Source organism: Coregonus clupeaformis, chromosome 12, assembly GCF_020615455.1.
Source record: "Coregonus clupeaformis isolate EN_2021a chromosome 12, ASM2061545v1, whole genome shotgun sequence".
In the NCBI taxonomy this organism is placed as follows: Eukaryota; Metazoa; Chordata; class Actinopteri; order Salmoniformes; family Salmonidae; genus Coregonus; species Coregonus clupeaformis.
Window position 1 is genome coordinate 20,415,539 of NC_059203.1, and position 19,906 is coordinate 20,435,444.

The 19,906-nt window shown below is 42.1% G+C and overlaps 2 protein-coding genes across 2 annotated transcripts; one reads left to right on the forward strand and one right to left on the reverse strand.

Moving 5' to 3' along the window:
- Nucleotides 1–1,263: 1,263 nt before the first annotated feature.
- LOC121577934 (zgc:171566) lies at nt 1,264–14,235 on the reverse strand. The gene is made up of 9 exons (XM_041891917.2): nt 13,807–14,235; nt 12,760–12,874; nt 12,244–12,294; nt 11,902–11,986; nt 11,315–11,453; nt 8,917–9,023; nt 4,582–4,672; nt 4,113–4,250; nt 1,264–2,329 (listed from the first exon to the last, which is right to left on the reverse strand). The coding sequence occupies exons 1-9, from the start codon at nt 13,907–13,909 to the stop codon at nt 2,208–2,210; spliced, it is 951 nt and encodes a 316-aa protein (XP_041747851.1). The 5' UTR covers nt 13,910–14,235; the 3' UTR covers nt 1,264–2,207.
- Nucleotides 14,236–14,519: 284 nt separating this feature from the next.
- Nucleotides 14,520–18,118, forward strand: LOC121578598 (U6 snRNA-associated Sm-like protein LSm3). Its single transcript, XM_041892965.1, has 4 exons — nt 14,520–14,616; nt 15,149–15,259; nt 15,434–15,529; nt 17,536–18,118. The coding sequence occupies exons 1-4, from the start codon at nt 14,596–14,598 to the stop codon at nt 17,614–17,616; spliced, it is 309 nt and encodes a 102-aa protein (XP_041748899.1). The 5' UTR covers nt 14,520–14,595; the 3' UTR covers nt 17,617–18,118.
- The last annotated feature ends 1,788 nt before the right edge of the window (nt 18,119–19,906 follow it).

A 19,906-nucleotide genomic window follows, 5' to 3' on the forward strand; every position in this document is an offset into this window, starting at 1 on the left:
TTGACTGACCTTCATGTCTTAAAGTAATGACTTTCGTTTCTCTTTGCTTATTTGAGCTGTTCTTGCCATAATATGGACTTGGTCTTTTACCAAATAGGGCTATCTTCTGTATACCACCCCTACCTTGTCACAACACAACTGATTGGCTCAAACGCATTAAGAAGGAAATCAATTACACAAATTAACTTTAAACAAGGCACACCTGTTAATTGAAATGCATTCCAGGTGACTACCTCATGAAGCTGGTTGAGAGAATGCCAAGAGTGTGCAAAGCTGCCATCAAGGTAAAGGGTGGCTACTTTGAAGAATCTAAAATATATTTTGATTTGTTTAACACTTTTTTGGTTACTACATGATTCCATGTGTTATTTCATAGTTGTGATGTCCTCACTATTATTCTACAATGTAGAAAATAGTAAAAAAAAAAAATTAAATCCTTGATTAAGTGTTTCCAAACTTTTGACTGGTACTGTATATATATATATATATAAAACATACTTTTTAAGAGATTACTAATGTTACTGTCCCCACTAAAACAAAATGACTTACAAATGTAATTTCGTCTTTGAAACAGTTATTTGAAATACTATAGAATTCTATTCATTCCTATGGAGGACTGCTCCTACTGGGAATTGCCAATATGGCCAACCGTTGGCTTCAAAGCCTCTGGTCTGGGAAACCAGCCGTAGGTCTGTGTGGGCAGCTCAATGTATTGTTCGTGGTGTTGTCTCTATCCACTTGAAAGCCACACTTAGACAAGTGTGGCTCAGTGTCGTTAAAATGTCGATGTTATTGATGAAGTAACATCTCATCTTTCAATTTAAGTGTCATCAAGTTTTGTGTGTGTTATTTCTGTTATAAGTACACTAACCTTGTCCCTAGGCTCCATTGCTACGACAGAGAGAGTCGGCTGGAGACGAGATTAGAAGTGTACTGCATCTTTGTTATTTAGATTGATAAATTAACATGATTTCTTATTTTTCCCTAAACGTTAGTTTTCATAAATGTTTCACTGTTTTGATCTATGTATAATGTAATGTATAGGAAATAAACGTTTGGGAAATGTGGCTTTGGTAGGACTGTTTACAGCCTATGTGATATTGTAAAACGCTACAATAGCACCATCTAGTGTATACTATAAAAGTAACCTCCCTGTTCTGGAAGCATGTGCGCGTGAATCTGATTATTCAGGACTTTTTGATGATGCCAGCTGATTGGTTGATGATGGCTTGAGGATGGCCCAATATATGATAAGAAACAATGTCAACAAGGTTTTGTTTGCTTTATTGTCCATTTGACACATGGGTGAGTTAACAATAAAAAAACACTTTTGTGGTTCATCACATCTAAAAATGTGTTAATGTATTTCCAGGGTTTTTTCTGGATCCAAATGGGGCTTAGGCGGTGGGTGTTTTTAAAGCAAATTCTTCACATTTTGCCATGTAGCGGAGATAAAATGTTGCAGTTTTAAAGCAAATTTCCTGCAATTCTACATATCTTTCCATGGGCTGAGAGAAAAATGTGTAGTTTTAAAGCTAATTCTACACATTTCGACATGGCTTATGCTATATGAGTGACTCAAATGTTATAACAAAATGGCCCCATGCCATGACAAACATATTCCTGAATGCATCATTTGGGGAATTTTTAATTCTCCCAGGCTAACTTTTATTTTGGTGAATGTTAGTTATTAAAAATATATAGGTCTATTATATTTTCTACATTCTTTAGATCTGGTTTTAGTTGTTTAAGTTTACACTGAAAACGTTTTACCATTCCGAAAAACCCTTAGACCAAGACTTTTCTATGCATAAAAAAAGCTGATTTCATAAAGATTTGTGTGCAGGCAGTTTTGCTCTGTTTGTTTCAGTCATGTTGTTGTAATGGTTCTCACATGGAAGGCAGTAGAATTGACATATTTTCCCATTAATAAAACACTGCATCATAACATCTAATGGTATAACATTTAAACAAACATTTTAAAAACAATACAAAGTTCTCAAGACTTGAAATCACATCAAAAAGGGTAACCTTTTTACAATAATATCATACAAAAGCAACAACTTGCATCAACTGCAATAACCACTGATTCCAACAATAGTTTTTACAGCTACAATCAGAGCTCAAATACAAATGTAAATTTCACAGAAAGTACATACAGTTGTTTTACATTAGCAAAGGTACATAGACTAGAATCAATTGTAAATCTAATCAAAATAATAATTTTGCACGAATATACCATCCAGACCTGTGAAGACAGCAGCATAGTTGTAGATGAGAGCCCTCTCCTCCTCACTGGCTGAAGAGAACTTGTGATGATTCTTCATGGCTGTGATCAGGAGGATGAGTAGAAGAACAGAAGATGTTAGCTAACTGTGTTTAATGCTAGCATGCGCCCAGCTCTACAGGCCTACTGGATGTGCTGTAGCCAACCATTCTCTTGCATTACAATGATAGTCAAAAGGAGGAGTTAAATTAAAGCACAACCACATGGGACCATATGGTTGCGCTGCTGTAGGGGTCCCATGGTTACAACACTCACTTGATGGCATGTACAGGTCATGTACAGGTTAATGGTGCAACACAGCTACAGTCCAATAACTGGACTATCATCTACAGTCACTCCCCAGGCCAGCATTGTACAGTCTAATAACTCATCTACAGTCACTCACCAGGCCAGCATTGTACAGTCTAATAACTCATCTACAGTCACTCCCCAGGCCAGCATTGTACAGTCTAATAACTAATCTACAGTCACTCCCCAGGCCAGCATTGTACAGTCTAATAACTCATCTACAGTCACTCACCAGGCCAGCATTGTACAGTCTAATAACTCATCTACAGTCACTCACCAGGCCAGCATTGTACAGTCTAATAACTCATCTACAGTCACTCACCAGGCCAGCATTGTACAGTCTAATAACTGGACTATCATCTACAGTCACTCACCAGGCCAGCATTGTACAGTCTAATAACTCATCTACAGTCGCTCACCAGGCCAGCATTGTACAGTCTAATAACTAATCTACAGTCACTCCCCAGGCCAGCATTGTACAGTCTAATAACTCATCTACAGTCACTCACCAGGCCAGCATTGTACAGTCTAATAACTCATCTACAGTCACTCACCAGGCCAGCATTGTACAGTCTAATAACTCATCTACAGTCACTCACCAGGCCAGCATTGTACAGTCTAATAACTCATCTACAGTCACTCCCCAGGCCAGCATTGTACAGTCTAATAACTCATCTACAGTCACTCCCCAGGCCAGCATTGTACAGTCTAATAACTAATCTACAGTCACTCCCCAGGCCAGCATTGTACAGTCTAATAACTAATCTACAGTCACTCACCAGGCCAGCATTGTACAGTCTAATAACTAATCTACAGTCACTCCCCAGGCCAGCATTGTACAGTCTAATAACTCATCTACAGTCACTCACCAGGCCAGCATTGTACAGTCTAATAACTCATCTACAGTCACTCACCAGGCCAGCATTGTACAGTCTAATAACTCATCTACAGTCACTCACCAGGCCAGCATTGTACAGTCTAATAACTCATCTACAGTCACTCACCAGGCCAGCATTGTACAGTCTAATAACTCATCTACAGTCACTCACCAGGCCAGCATTGTACAGTCTAATAACTCATCTACAGTCACTCACCAGGCCAGCATTGTACAGTCTAATAACTGGACTATCATCTACAGTCACTCACCAGGCCAGCATTGTACAGTCTAATAACTCATCTACAGTCGCTCACCAGGCCAGCATTGTACAGTCTAATAACTCATCTACAGTCACTCCCCAGGCCAGCATTGTACAGTCTAATAACTCATCTACAGTCACTCCCCAGGCCAGCATTGTACAGTCTAATAACTCATCTACAGTCACTCACCAGGCCAGCATTGTACAGTCTAATAACTCATCTACAGTCACTCACCAGGCCAGCATTGTACAGTCTAATAACTCATCTACAGTCACTCCCCAGGCCAGCATTGTACAGTCTAATAACTAATCTACAGTCACTCACCAGGCCAGCATTGCAAATAAGAATTTGTTCTTAACTGATTTGCCTGGTTAAAGAAAAGTGGACTAAAATAACTCACCCTCGGAGACAAAGAAGTGTGCTGTGTAGAAGGATGCTCTGATGGAGGCAGCAGAGTGGACCATGCCTGGCTTATCTACCCACTCAAAGGGACTCTTCTCAGGGTGCCACTGGACAGCATAGAACGGATAGCGATTCGCTACCAGACAGGAAACAGATTAAAAATGTACAATCTAGGCACTAGTTACAGTATAGCCACTGGAACATCATATAAATGGGTAGCGATTCCCTACAACAAGAAAGCAGACCAATGAAAACGTTCAGCATGTCAATAGAACCTCTAGGCTCCAGTTACAGTGTGGCTAACTAGGACCTGGGGTCTTTTGATTGATTGATAATCAATACACTGAGGTGAATGCATTTTACACACCGGCCGCTGCAGGGATCCCATGGTTACATCACTCACTTGATGGCCAAATGAACCTTGTGACCTAAAGTCTCTCTAGCCATGCTCAGACACTGTACAGTACCTTCCATGGTAGAAATGAACTGTCTCCTTCCGTCTGTGTTGGTGGTCAGAACCTTGTAGAAACGTTTCAGTTTGGAATTCCGGCTGTAGTTCTGGTGACATGAATCATAACGTTGATGACTTATTTTGTAATGTTCCGGAATCAAAAAGGTTACAGTAATATACAGTGGCAAGAAAAAGTATGTGAACCTTTTGGAATGACCTGGATTTCTGCATAAATTGGTCATAAAATGTGATCTGATCTTCATCTAAGTCACAACAATAGACACACACAGTCTGCTTAAACTAATAACACACAAACAATTATACGTTTTCATGTCTTTATTGAACACACTGTGTAAACATTCACATTGCAGGGTGGGAAAAGTATGTGGACCCTTGGATTTAATAACTGGTTGACCCTCCTTTGGCAGCTATAATAAACCAAATGTTTTCTGTAGTTGCGGATCAGACCTGCACAACAGTCAGGAGGAATTTTGGACCATTCCTCTTTACAAAACTGTTTCAGTTCAGCAATATTCTTGGGATGTCTGGTGTGAACCGCTCTCTTGAGGTCATGCCACAGCATCTCAATCAGGTTGAGGTCAGGACTCTGACTGGGCCACTCCAGAAGGCGTAGTTTCTTCTTTTGAAGCCATTCTGTTGTTGATTTACTTCTGTGTTTTGGGTCGTTGTCCTGCTGCATCACCCAACTTCTGTTGAGCTTCAATTGGTGGACAGATAGCCTTACATTCTCCTGCAAAATGTCTTGATAAACTTGGGAATTCATTTTTCCGTCGATGATAGCAAGCTGTCCAGGCCCTGAGGCAGCAAAGCAGCCCCAAACCATGATGCTCCCTCCATCATACTTTACAGTTGGGATGAGGTTTTGATGTTGGTGTGCTGTGCCTTTTTTTCTCCACACATAATGTTGTTTGTCCCTTCCAAACAACTCAACTTTAGTTTCATCTGTCCACAGAATATTTTGCCAGTAGCGCTGTGGTACATCCAGGTGCTCTTTTGCTAACTTCAGACATGTAGCAATGGTTTTTTTGGACAGCAGTGGCTTCTTCCGTGGTGTCCTCCCATGAACACCATTCTTGTTTAGTGTTTTACGTATCGTAGACTCGTCAACAGAGATGTTAGCATGTTCCAGAGACTTCTGTAAGTCTTTAGCTGACACTATAGGATTGTTCTTAACCTCATTGAGCATTCTGCGCTGTGCTCTTGCAGTCATCTTTGCAGGACGGCCACTCCTAGGGAGAGTAGCAACAGCGCTGAACTTTCTCCATTTATAGACAATTTGTCTTACCGTGGACTGATGAACATCAAGGCTTTTAGAGATACTTTTGTAACCCTTTCCAGCTTTATGCAAGTCAACAATTCTTAATCTTAGGTCTTCTGAGATCTCTTTTGTTTGAGGCATGGTTCACATCAGGCAATGCTTCTTGTGAATAGCAAACATCTCCAATCTCGTCTCATTGATTGGACTCCAGGTTAGCTGACTCCTGACTTCAATTAGCTTTTGGAGAAGTCATTAGCCTAAGGGTTCACATACTTTTTCCAAACTACACTGTGAATGTTTAAATGATGTATTCAATATAGACAAGACAAATACAATAATTTGTGTGTTATTAATTTAAGCACACTGTGTTTGTCTGTTGTTGTAACAGATGAAGATCAGATCACATTTTATGACCAATTAATGCAGAAATCCAGGTAATTCCAAAAGGTTCACATACTTTTTCTTGCCACTGTTATTAAATAGAACACATAATTTAATGTATCTCTATGTTACACTATAGTGATGCTGAGAAATAAATGTCTTGCTCTAGTCTAGGTCATGGGAGAACAGAAGAGGATAGAACAAGATATATTCTGGTAACTGACGCACAGACATTCAAAAGTGTTTTCAGATAGCTTCAGACAGGGACTGCTTGAGGTGGTATTATGATGCAGTGGTTTGAACTATGATTTTAATTCTCAGAAACAGTATTACTTGTTCTGTCCTTTTTTACCCTCCCTTCCCTAAAGCAAGTCAGTAAGCAGTCAGTCAGAACCTGTAGTCAGTCAGTCATTCAGTCAGTCAGTCAGAACCTGTAGTCAGTCAGTCAGCCAGTCAGAACCTGTAGTCAGTCAGTCAGAACCTGTAGTCAGTCAGTCAGCCAGTCAGAACCTGTAGTCAGCCAGTCAGAACCTGTAGTCAGTCAGTCAGTCAGTCAGAACCTGTAGTCAGTCAGTCAGTCAGTCAGAACCTGTAGTCAGTCAGTCAGCCAGTCAGAACCTGTAGTCAGTCAGTCAGAACCTGTAGTCATTCAGTCAGTCAGTCAGAACCTGTAGTCATTCAGTCAGCCAGTCAGAACCTGTAGTCAGTCAGTCAGCCAGTCAGAACCTGTAGTCAGCCAGTCAGAACCTGTAGTCAGCCAGTCAGAACCTGTAGTCAGTCAGTCAGAACCTGTAGTCAGTCAGTCAGAACCTGTAGTCATTCAGTCAGCCAGTCAGAACCTGTAGTCAGTAAGCAGTCAGTCAGAATCTGTAGTCAGTAAGCAGTCAGTCAGAACCTGTAGTCAGTCAGTCAGCCAGTCAGAACCTGTAGTCAGTCAGTCAGAACCTGTAGTCAGAAAGTCAGTCAGTCAGTCAGTCAGAACCTGTAGTCAGTCAGTCAGAACCTGTAGTCAGTCAGTCAGCCAGTCAGAATCTGTAGTCAGTAAACAGTCGTTCAGAACCTGTAGTCAGTCAGTCAGCCAGTCAGAACCTGTAGTCAGTCAGTCATTCAGTCAGCCAGTCAGAACCTGTAGTCAGTAAGCAGTCAGTCAGAACCTGTAGTCAGTAAACAGTCGTTCAGAACCTGTAGTCAGTAAGCAGCCAGTCAGAACCTGTAGTCAGTCAGAACCTGTAGTCAGTCAGTCAGCCAGTCAGAATCTGTAGTCAGTAAACAGTCGTTCAGAACCTGTAGTCAGTCAGCCAGTCAGAACCTGTAGTCAGTCAGTCATTCAGTCAGCCAGTACCTGTAGTCAGTAAGCAGTCAGTCAGAACCTGTAGTCAGTAAACAGTCGTTCAGAACCTGTAGTCAGTAAGCAGTCAGTCAGAACCTGTAGTCAGTCAGTCAGCCAGTCAGAACCTGTAGTCAGCAAGCAGTCAGTCAGAACCTGTAGTCAGTCAGTCATTCAGTCAGTCAGCCAGTCAGAACCTGTAGTTAGTAAGTCCGTCAGTAAGCAGTCAGTCAGAACCTGTAGTTAGTAAGTAATTCAGTCAGCCAGTCAGTCAGAACCTGTAGTTAGTCATTCAGTCAGCCAGTCAGTCAGAACCTGTAGTTAGTAAGTCATTCAGTCAGTCAGTCAGAACCTGTAGTCAGTCAGTCAGCAAGTCAGTCAGAACCTGTAGTCAGTCAGTCAGCCAGAACCTGTAGTCAGTAAGTCATTCTGTCAGTCAGAACCTGGAGTCAGTAAATAATTCAGTCAGCCAGTCAGTCAGAACCTGTAGTTAGTAAGTCCGTCAGTAAGCAGTCAGTCAGAACCTGTAGTCAGTAAGTCATTCAGTCAGTCAGTCAGAACCTGTAGTCAGTAAGTGATTCAGTCAGTCAGAACCTTTAGTTAGTAAGTGATTCAGTCAGCCAGTCAGTCAGTACCTGTAGTTAGTCAGTCAGTAAGCAGTCAGTCAGAACCTGTAGTTAGTCAGTCAGACAGTAAGTAGTCAGTCAGTACCTGTAGTCAGTCAGTCCATCAGTCAGTCAGTACCTGTAGTCAGTCAGTCAGTCAGTAAGTAGTCAGTCAGAACCTGTAGTCAGTCAGTCCATCAGTCAGTCAGTACCTGTAGTCAGTCAGTAAGTAGTCAGTCAGAACCTGTAGTCAGTCAGTCAGTAAGTAGTCAGTCAGAACCTGTAGTCAGTCAGTCAGTCAGTAAGTAGTCAGTCAGAACCTGTAGTCAGTCAGTCAGTCAGTAAGTAGTCAGTCAGAACCTGTAGTCAGTCAGTCAGTAAGTAGTCAGTCAGAACCTGTAGTCAGTCAGTCAGTAAGTAGTCAGTCAGAACCTGTAGTCAGTCAGTCAGTAAGTAGTCAGTCAGAACCTGTAGTCAGTCAGTCGGTCCATCAGTCAGTCAGAACCTGTAGTCAGTAAGTAATTCAGTCAGCCAGTCAGTCAGTAAGTAGTCAGTCAGTACCTGTAGTCAGTCAGTCAGTAAGTAGTCAGTCAGTACCTGTAGTCAGTCAGTAAGTAGTCAGTCAGTACCTGTAGTCAGTCAGTCAGTAAGTAGTCAGTCAGTACCTGTAGTCAGTCAGTCAGTAAGTAGTCAGTCAGTACCTGTAGTCAGTCAGTCAGTCCATGAGTCAGTCAGAACCTGTAGTCAGTCAGTCAGTACCTGTAGCGATAGACTCCAGCTGTGGAAGTTGGAGGTGATGTTGTCTTCTGACAGAGACTGGAGCAGGTCTCTGGGAAAGGCCTTGAACAGGCGGCTGTTCTGGGATGCTGTGTCAAAACAAACAAAACGAAACCCCTAAAGCTAGAATCCTTAGTTGCTACATCAAGTTTTTGACTTATAAAGTAATGATATACACTACCTTTCAAAAGTTTGGGGTCACTTAGAAATGTCCTTGTTTTCCATGAAAACATACATGAAATGAGTTTGAATAGGAAATATAGCAAAATGCATAGGAAATGTAGTCATTGACAAGGTTAGAAATAATGATTTTTAATGGAAATAATAATTGTGTCCTTCAAACTTTGCTTTCGTCAAAGAATCCTCCATTTGCAGCAATTACAGCCTTGCAGACCTTTGGCATTCTAGTTGTCAATTTGTTGAGGTAATCTGAAGAGATTTCACCCCATGCTTCCTGAAGCACCTCCCACAAGTTGTATTGGCTTGATGGGCACTTCTTACGTACCATATGGTCAAGCTGCTCCCACAACAGCTCAATAGGGTTGAGATCCAGTGACTGTGCTGGCCACTCCATTATAGACAGAATACCAGCTGACTGCTTCTTCCCTAAATAGTTATTGCATAGTTTGGAGCTGTGCTTTGGGTCATTGTCCTGTTGTAGAAGGAAATTGGCTCCAATCAAGCACCGTCCACAGGGTATGGCATGGCGTTGCAAAATGGAGTGATAGCCTTCCTTCTTCAAGATCCCTTTTACCCTGAACAAATCTCCCACTTTACCACCACCAAAGCACCCCCAGACCATCACATTGCCTCCACCATGCTTGACAGATGGCATCAAGCTCTCCTCCAGCATCTTTTTATTTGGTCTGCGTCTCACAAATGTTCTTCTTTGTGATCCGAACTCCTCAAACTTAGATTTGTTTGTCCATAACACTTTCATCCAATCTTCCTCTGTCCAGTGTCTGTGTTCTTTTGCCCATCTTAATCTTTTATTTTTATTGTCCAGTCTGAGATATGGCTTTTTCTTTGCAACTCTGCCTAGAAGGTCAGCATCCCGGAGTCGCCTCTTCACTGTTGACGTTGAGACTGGTGTTTTGCGGGTACTATTTAATGAAGCTGCCAGATGAGGACCTGTGTCTGTTTCTCAAACTAGACACTAATGTATTTGTCCTCTTGCTCAGTTGTGCACCGGGACCTCCCACTCCTCTTTCTATTCTGGTTAGAGCCAGTTTGCGCTGTTCTGTTAAGGGAGTAGTACACAGCGTTGTACGAGATCTTCAGTTTCTAGGCAATTTCTCGCATGGAATAGCCTTCATTTCTCAGAACAAGAATAGACTGACGAGTTTCAGAAGAAAGTTCTTTGTTTCTGGCCATATTGAGCCTGTAATCGAACCCATAATTGCTGATGCTCCAGATCCTCAACTAATCTCAAGAAGGCCAGTTTTATTGCTTCGTTAATCAGCACAACAGTTTTCAGCTGTGCTATCATAATTGCAAAAGGGTTTTCTAATGATCAATTAGCCTTTTAAAATGATGAACTTGGATTAGCAAACAACATGCCATTGGAACACAGGACTGATGGTTGCTGATAATGGTCCTCTGTACGCCTATGTAGATATTCCATTAAAAATCAGCCGTTTCCAGCTACAATAGCCATTTACAACATTAACAATGTCTACACTGTATTTCTGATCAATTTGATGTTAATTTAATAGCCAAAAAAATGGCTTTTCTTTCAAAAACAAGGACATTTCTAAGTGACCCCAGACTTTTGAACGGTAGTGTATACCCATTGATTCTTGAAGAATATAACGTATAAATGCCTTATAAAAGCTTAGTTCAACTGCCGTACCCCATCAGAACCCAAAATATAAGCTTTTTCTGCGCCAATATTTGTAAACAACTTAAATGTAAACAAACACTCTTAGCCTCAAAACATGGTTAAAACGATCATTTTGATAACATGGATGGTCAGTCCTTGCATCCATAGCTCTGTCTATGAATTTGAAAGCGGTTAGTTAAATCCTGGCCCATCCCTCAGCTTTTTACCAAAACAGAGGTGGGGTGACCGCTTTGTTATTGTTTCAACTGCAGAGGCCGAAAATCCATTGGCAAGATCAATTATCAGTTCATTTTGGTCAAGAGGACTTTATCATTTAGGCAGGCAATGTAAAACGCAATGTCAAATGCTTTAAACCGTCCAGGTAGTCCCTCCTGGTTTCAGTCACTTTTGTTTACTATTTGGTGCCCAATGAACACGATCTTGTACTCCTATGAGGGAAAACTTGGTCTGTGCAGTGTACAGGTCCAATATCAATATTCATAGACAAACACAGGCCTATACACATACAGCATGCAGAAACACAGTGTTGTCTCTGACCTGGGGTGAATGTGAGAGGCAGGGCCACAGCCTTGGTCTCTGTCAGAGTCAGAAGGTTCTTGTTGCTGGTCAGTACTGTCATCTGCTGGAAGCCCTGGCACGTGCCCCATATGGGGAAGTAATCCGACGCGTCGTTGGCCTGGAAGACAATGACAAAACAAGAGCATGAAACAACAGGAGGACTGCTCAACAGGAGTACTGCTCAACAGGAGGACTGCTCAACAGGAGGACTGCTCAACAGGAGTATTGCTCAACAGGAGTATTGCTCAACAGGTGCTGCTCAACAGGTGCTGCTCAACAGGTAGAAGTAATATAGTGGAAGCTGAACCACTAAACTGCTTATACCTATTCAGATCTGTAAACATAGAAAGGTTAGGGACAACGGGAAGAGGTAGGGAGCAAAATGGAACCCGCTGTCAGTGTCTTCAACTGTGGGTACCATATTTGGATATTTAACTGTTGATTCATTCTTTGAAACCATTTTATAGTTATTGAAAACAATTAAATACATTTATCGTCAATGAAGGATAAAAAACCAAATAGCATTTTGGTGGGTATGGAATTGATACATTGATTGTATTATGTACCTTGATAGCCAGATCATAGAAGATCTTTGACAGTCGACTGAACTGGGACGTCTGCAGGTCTACATCCCCTCCTGGTAGCAGCAGCCTAACACAACCAATCAATCAATCACAATGAAGTAAACAATCAACCAACCAATCAACCAAGCAAACAATTAATCAAAATCAATCAATCAACCAAGCAAGCAAACAATTAAGCAAAATCAATCAACCAAGCAAACAATTAATCAAAATCAATCAATCAATCAGAAACATTCAAATAGCCTATAGTCCTTCACATTTTAATTATTCCCATGAAGGTATCTGATTACAGTTATATAATAAGTGAACAATAATTTCACTCACCCATTTATTGAGTTAAATATCTTCTCATACTCTTCATCTGTTCTGTTTATTCTATTAGAGGAAGGAAGGAAGTAAATTATTACAAGCAGCCAACAACACTCAACAGACACTGAGAAAAAACTGTGAGGTGGATTTCAAAGCCTTTCATCATGCCTTGTCTCCTAGTAAATCACTATGCTTTGGCTTACCCGGGATAATGCACTGGCATTCTAGAGACCCCGGGATAATGCACTGGCATTCTAGAGACCCCGGGATAATGCACTGGCATTCTAGAGACCCCGGGATAATGCACTGGCATTCTAGAGACCCCGGGATAATGCACTGGCATTCTAGAGACCCCGGGATAATGCACTGGCATCTAGAGACCCCGGGATAATGCACTGGCATTCTAGAGACCCCGGGATAATGCACTGGCATTCTAGAGACCCCGGGATAATGCACTGGCATTCTAGAGACCCCGGGATAATGCACTGGCATTCTAGAGACCCCGGTTCGAAGCACGTCAGTCACACATACCTTATGGGGACAACCCTGGCTCCAGCGCTCTCCAGGTACTTTACATAGGAAGCAGCGATGTAGGAGGATCCCTGAGCATGAGGGTCTCCCACTATGTTCTCCTGGGCCAGGACTCCTGAAATAACAATACACTTTACATTACATTAAATTTCACTTAACATTACAATTCACTTTACATGACAATACACTTTACATTACAACATCACATTGTACATTACAATACACTTTACATTACAATACAACACATTACACTTTACATTACAACAACAGATTACATTACACTTTACATTACAGTACAACAACAAGACTAGCATCCTGTCCAGGGGATGTAGTTGTACATCAAGTTGCCTCACGCTACAGAAACAGGAGATAGGCTCCTGCCCTATGGGCCGTTCTGGCTTGGACAAGACTTACAACAAGACCACTCTTTTGAAAAATACGAAACCTGCAACCCAGCCACTTGGTCTGCTGTAAAGCTGAGGGATGGCCTTAATGTAAAGAGGTGTGGTTAATAGAACCATCATCATCTCACAGATTCATTGCTTGTCTTAACTGTCCTCTCTCTCAGTCATGATTGGCAACGTCTATAGGCGATTTCAAGAGTCTATTTAGTTGCATAGCCTACATTATTTTGGGGCATTTACATATATAAACTGCTTTAAAACCTACTTTCACAAAACCTGCTTTGTTGCTAGAAACCTTTATTCATGAATGCCATTAACCTTACTTGGCTACACAAAAGGAACTCCCTATGTAAATATTGAGTAGTCTATAATTATACAATGGCTACACGAGGAATCGTGTTGATCAATGAAAAACATGAAATCTAAGAGTTTTTTAAATAATCTATACAATCTACAGTCAAGATGTCATTCTGAAGTGAGAGTTCATCCTTTCCACTTCCCATAAAATTGACAGTTTCATGCTGACATTGGTACAATATGGTCCCAGAACATTCTAGAATAAAACAGATCAAGACATTACATAATGAGCATTTCTGAGATACATACATACCCATTCACCCTACATGGATTTCAAATGGCTTACCAATGATTGGTCTGTAATTTAGATGGTCACTACAAGCCACCGGGAGAGGCACACCGCAAAGGCAAGCGGCCAGCACCGCAAGAACCGCAACCGGATAACTCATTCACCTCGGATAGCGTACCACACTAACATAAAATAAATCTAATTCGCAGACACTCTTGTCCTCCTGCTTAAATGATCAGCAGCGCCGTATGATGATGGTCTCGGTGAGAAGGATGATGAGGTGTGTAGCCTACTACGGTTGCATGACTAATCCCTGGATTCTACACAGAAGCAGCTGTCGATTCTCTCGCGCGTGGCGAGGACATGCGGGAAAAATCGCATATCGGTTTCAGTCACGTGTGCAATCATGAAAACCAACCTAATGACAAAAATCATATGGACATGCGACATATCTCAACCAGGCTATAACACAAAAGGCAAAGGCTAAAGTATGCTATTAATAACATGAAAGGAAGGGAAAATTGCACATTCAATAAACTTTCGACCTCCCAAATCTGAGACACTCTGGAACGCACCCATCGTGGTTTTGCGGGGCGCTTTTGCATTGACTGACTTTTTTTTTTTCAGGGTAGAGCTGACTTAGGAACTATTCTACACAAGTTATGACAAATTATTCATCACCATTAATGAAATCCACATTATTTGACATTTGTAGGATACTGAATGTACGCAGCGCTGGTACTCTGCATGTGCATCTCATGTCAGCCTACTTGCTTCGCAGTCTACTTCTGTGAACAAATCGAACATACCCTTTCACCACAAGGAATTCTGGGATATTGTTAAAAAATGGCGGATGAAGTTGAACAGGTTGGCGTTATCTAAACGTTTTATTGTCAATCTTTCTCTGTGCAAAACATGTATTTAGATTCGAGTAGAGAAATAGACTTGTACACCAGTTTATATCAGTATATTACGGCAACCAGCTAGCCAACAGCATCATTGCAAAAACATGGGTGGGGACTTTATTTGTGGAGGCAACAGTGGCTAGCTAGCATGGTGATTAGCTAGCTAGTTAGCAGCTGTCGCTATCAAACAAGCGTAGTAAGCTAGCATATTAGCTAGTTCGCTAACTAGACACGAATGTTGCATACAATTATATTGAAACTTGGACCAGAACTAGGTGTTGAACATTTATGCGAAATGCAATGACATCGCATTTCCCCCCCAGGGCTTTCTTGTTACATTAAATGTATTCAAATCTATAGTCTATGGATGAAAAGTGATTCTAACCCCAGTTAGGCTACTTATTGACAACCATGAACACTAGCTAGCTTACTATTTAGCATGAAACCGACATCTAGTGTGAACAACTCCTTTCCCCATTTACTTTCTGTTGCAGCAAACGACCACCAACACAGTGGAGGAGCCCCTGGATCTGATCCGGCTCAGTTTGGATGAGAGGATATATGTTAAGATGCGAAACGACCGAGAACTCAGGGGCAGATTGAATGTAGGTAGTTGTAAGACAGTGGTGATCATCTTGGTTGCTTTTGTAATGTTGCCAAACGTTTGAACAATGATGTATTCTAATGTGTATAGCTGTCGTCCTGAGTGTGAGCATTTGCATCTTGTCTCGCCTAACTATAGGCCTGCATAAGTCTAATGCGGTTTGTCTTTTTTCCAGGCCTACGATCAGCACTTGAACATGATCTTGGGAGATGTGGAGGAGACGGTGACAACAGTAGAGATCGACGAGGAGACGTATGAAGAAATTTATAAGGTATGAAAATGGGCGTCCACCACCTTCTCAATTGCAGAAATTTCGGTTACACCAGTGCTTGGCCTAAAGTCTCAGAATTTAGTGCAGGGTTCTCCAACCCTGTTCCTGGAGAGCTACCCTCCTGTAGGTTTTAACTCCAACCCTGTTCCTGGAGAGCTACCAACCTGTAGGTTTTAACTCCAACCCTGTTCCTGGAGAGCTACCCTCCTGTAGGTTTTAACTCCAACCCTGTTCCTGGAGAGCAACCCTCCTGTAGGTTTTAACTCCAACCCTGTTCCTGGAGAGCTACCCTCCTGTAGGTTTTAACTCCAACCCTGTTCCTGGAGAGCTACCCTCCTGTAGGTTTTAACTCCAACCCTGTTCCTGGAGAGCTACCCGCCTGTAGGTTTTAATTCCAACCCTGTTCCTGGAGAGCTACCATCCTGTAGGTTTACCCTCCAACCCTGTTCCTGGAGAGCTACCCTCCTGTAGGTTTTAACTCCAACCCTGTTCCTGGAGAGCAACCCTCCTGTAGGTTTTAACTCCAACCCTGTTCCTGGAGAGCTACCCTCCTGTAGGTTTTAACTGCAACCCTGTTCCTGGAGAGCTACCCTCCTGTAGGTTTTAACTCCAACCCTGTTCCTGGAGAGCTACCAACCTGTAGGTTTTAACTCCAACCCTGTTCCTGGAGAGCTACCCTCCTGTAGGTTTTAACTCTAACCCTGTTCCTGGAGAGCAACCCTCCTGTAGGTTTTAACTCCAACCCTGTTCCTGGAGAGCTACCCACCTGTAGGTTTTAACTCCAACCCTGTTCCTGGAGAGCTACCCTCCTGTAGGTTTTAACTCCAACCCTGTTCCTGGAGAGCTACCCTCCTGTAGGTTTTAACTCTAAACCTGTTCCTGGAGCGCTACCCTCCTGTAGGTTTTAACTCTAAACCTGTTCCTGGAGAGCTACCCTCCTGTAGGTTTTAACTCCAACCCTGTTCCTGGAGCGCTACCCTCCTGTAGGTTTTAACTCCAACCCTGTTCCTGGAGAGCTACCCTCCTGTAGGTTTTAACTCCAACCCTGTTCCTGGAGAGCTACCCTCCTGTAGGTTTTAACTCCAACCCTGTTCCTGGAGAGCTACCCTCCTGTAGGTTTTAACTCCAACCCTGTTCCTGGAGAGCAACCCTCCTGTAGGTTTTAACTCCAACCCTGTTCCTGGAAAGCTACCCTCCTGTAGGTTTTAACTCCAACCCTGTTCCTGGAGAGCTACCCTCCTGTAGGTTTTAACTCCAACCCTGTTCCTGGAGAGCTACCCTCCTGTAGGTTTTAACTCCAACCCTGTTCCTGGAGAGCTACCCTCCTGTAGGTTTTAACTCCAACCCTGTTCCTGGAGAGCTAACCTCCTGTAGGTTTTAACTCCAAACCTGTTCCTGGAGAGCTACCCTCCTGTAGGTTTTAACTCCAACCCTGTTCCTGGAGAGCTACCCTCCTGTAGGTTTTAACTCCAACCCTGTTCCTGGAGAGCTACCAACCTGTAGGTTTTAACTCCAAACCTGTTCCTGGAGAGCTACCAACCTGTAGGTTTTAACTTCAACCCTGTTCCTGGAGAGCTACCAACCTGTAGGTTTTAACTTCAACCCTGTTCCTGGAGAGCTACCCTCCTGTAGGTTTTCAACTGTGTGTCTGAGATCTAACCCAAGGATAGCTGTTGTGGCTGAATTGTTGTCTATTTCTGTCGTTAAATGTCCCCCTGGAGAAGGGATTTGTAGATATTTGCTAATTTTTTTGATACACTTATTACTCCTAGAAAAGGAATTGGTGTTCTTATTTGTCATGGATCTCTAAACCAAGTTGAAGTTACGATCAAATCTATTTTTCATGAAATTCTGCATTGTCTATAGTTGTAGTGTGCTGGCACTCTTACCAAGATTTCTGGACCCCCGAAGAGGTACTTAGACAGCCCTAGGAATCTAACACTGAAATGCTGAAAGAAGGTTCAGGACGGCAACGTAATTCCTTAATGTGTTTTTCTATTTTTCAGTCAACTAAGAGGAACATCCCCATGTTGTTTGTGAGAGGTGACGGAGTTGTCTTGGTAGCTCCTCCACTCAGGGTGGGCTAGCAGCTCACCATGTTCTGCTGCGTTCCTGGATCCTGAAGGATAAAATGTTTTGTTGACAAATCACAGATAATTATTTAGTCGTTACATTTTGTGAGTTTTGAATGACCAATGGTTTGAAGTTAATGCAGAAGTATTGTTTGGCCTTGTATTTTAGTTGGATCGCTGTGGGAATTGTGTAAAACATTGATATTCCCCCATAATATTAAATGCATAAACCAAGGTAATGGTTTAATTCAGGATTTAAATTGTTCCAAATACCACGTCCCTTCCCCAACATTTTTAGTTTAATTTAATTTCACAAGCTCCACTGTACTGCACAGTATTTTAATTTCTGTCAAAGTTGTGCTCATTTATATTTTTTGTAATGAACATGTGAACTATGCTGAGACAAGAAATGATGTCCTCAGATTCTCCAGTATTCGTTTTGTTATCAAATTCAGTCTGATGTTCACCTGAATAAAAAAGTAAAACCATGTTAATAAAGCTCAGTCTTGACTATTAAGTTTGGCATGAGTCCTGTATTTTCTTCTGAGCTTTCCAAAACCCAAAAATAAACATTTTCACCAACAAAGATGAATTACCACCAACCTTGTAAAGCCTTTGAAGGAGGTAATCGTATTAACATGAATGATCAAATGTACTAATGTCAAAAGTAGCGTAGTGAATACAAATGTAAAGCATTTTTTCCATGGAAGGATTATGACTGTCCATTCCTTTTTGAATATCCACAAGGGGGAGCGAGTGCACACTGAAGAGAAGGGTAGAGAATTGGAACGCGTGCCCTTGTGTCCATTAGTACTACCACCACAAGATGGCAGTGTTAACCCATCCTCTGCAGTTCTAGTGTCTCACCAGCCACACAACCTCTGTAATTTTCCATTGCTTCGGGTGGAGGAGATGGCAAATTGTGTTTTGACTTAAAATCCACTTGATTGAGGAGGAGGAGAGGAGCAGGCCGCACCTTTCAAATGATGTTTTCGAAGTCTGCACTTCCAGTTTCACTTTGAGAGAGTCTGCCTGTTCAATATGCATTGTATAGCAGAGGCGGATGAAACAGAATGCATTTAGCTTTCTTTAGTAAGTAACTCTTGTAGACATCTTCAATATATTTTTTCTGCCTCTATTCAAACAAGTGGGTTTACAAAAACACCCCACAAAAGTTCAATCTTGTGTGCAAAGGACTGCTGTCATTAAGATTCGGATACACAACCTTTTATGTTGACACTTGCCCAATAGTATCATTTCACCAGGCAAATAATTGGGTGCATTTAAATTCTGTAATAGTCACATGTAGCTTGCTGCAGAGTATCAATGATCACATTGATTGAGTATCAAATAATTACAAATACAATCAGACTGGTAATCAGTTCCGTTGATCTCCCTTTGAACCGACTATGCTAATGGCGACAGAAGAAACAGCGAAACGTTACAAACGACTCTGAAATAACGAAGCAGTTTGACAAAGTGGAACGACGACAAAGTTCAGAGCATTTATCGTAGGCTTGTCATGGTTTATTTTTTTGCAAGATGTAAGACTACTGTTGCTGGACAAGCCTGATGAATCAATTTGATTTGACACTGTTAATTCAAATGATGTTAAATGTACATGGATACAACACAGACAAACTGCAGTTATATTGTATTTGTAGTGTTAGGAGCAGAGATGGGGTCAAGACCAGCGGCTGTGTGTGCAAACTGTCCGGGAGGGAACGCAAATATCTTGCGTCGACTTTCTGACACATCGCTCCTCTACACTACTAATCACTGGTGGCCAGGCCTGTTGAGGGAATACTGGGATTCCTTACAGACAGGTGGATCTACTGGGTCTGGGGCCATGTCTCAGAGTAGGAGTGCTTATCTAGAATCAGGTCCCCCCTGTTCATGTATTTACTGTATATTCATTGTGATCTAAAAGGCAAAACTGATCAAAGATAAGCACTCCTACTCTGAGACATGGCCCCAGACCCAGTAGATCCACCTGTCTGTAAGGAATCCCAGTATTCCCTCAACAGGCCTGGCCACCAGTGATTAGTAGCGTAGAGGAGCGATGTGTCAGAAAGTCGACGCAAGATATTTGCGTTCCCTCCCTGACAGTTTGTTCTTGAGAGAATAGAAAGTAACTTATTCTCCAGCCAGGAGGACCAAGGCCAAGGCCGCGTCCCAAATAGCACCCTATTCCCTAATATAGTGCACTACTTTTCACCACAGCCTTACGGACCCTGGTCAAAAGTAGTGCACTATAAAGGGAATAGGGTGCTATTTTGGGATGCGTCCCCAAGTCATCTTCTTC

Bases quoted from the DNA above. Each gene is read 5' to 3' on its own strand.
- LOC121578598 (XM_041892965.1), top strand. From the start codon at position 14,596: ATGGCGGATGAAGTTGAACAG. The intron at 14,617-15,148 runs GTTGGCGTTATC...TTTCTGTTGCAG, and splicing joins TGGCGGATGAAGTTGAACAG to CAAACGACCACCAACACAGT. The intron at 15,260-15,433 runs GTAGGTAGTTGT...TCTTTTTTCCAG, and splicing joins AACTCAGGGGCAGATTGAAT to GCCTACGATCAGCACTTGAA.
- LOC121577934 (XM_041891917.2), bottom strand. From the start codon at position 13,909: ATGAGTTATCCGGTTGCGGTTCTTGCGGTGCTGGCCGCTTGCCTTTGC. The intron at 12,875-13,806 runs GTAAGCCATTTG...TTGTTATTTCAG, and splicing joins AAATTACAGACCAATCATTG to GAGTCCTGGCCCAGGAGAAC. The intron at 9,024-11,314 runs GTCAGAGACAAC...GTTTTGACACAG, and splicing joins GCCTCTCACATTCACCCCAG to CATCCCAGAACAGCCGCCTG.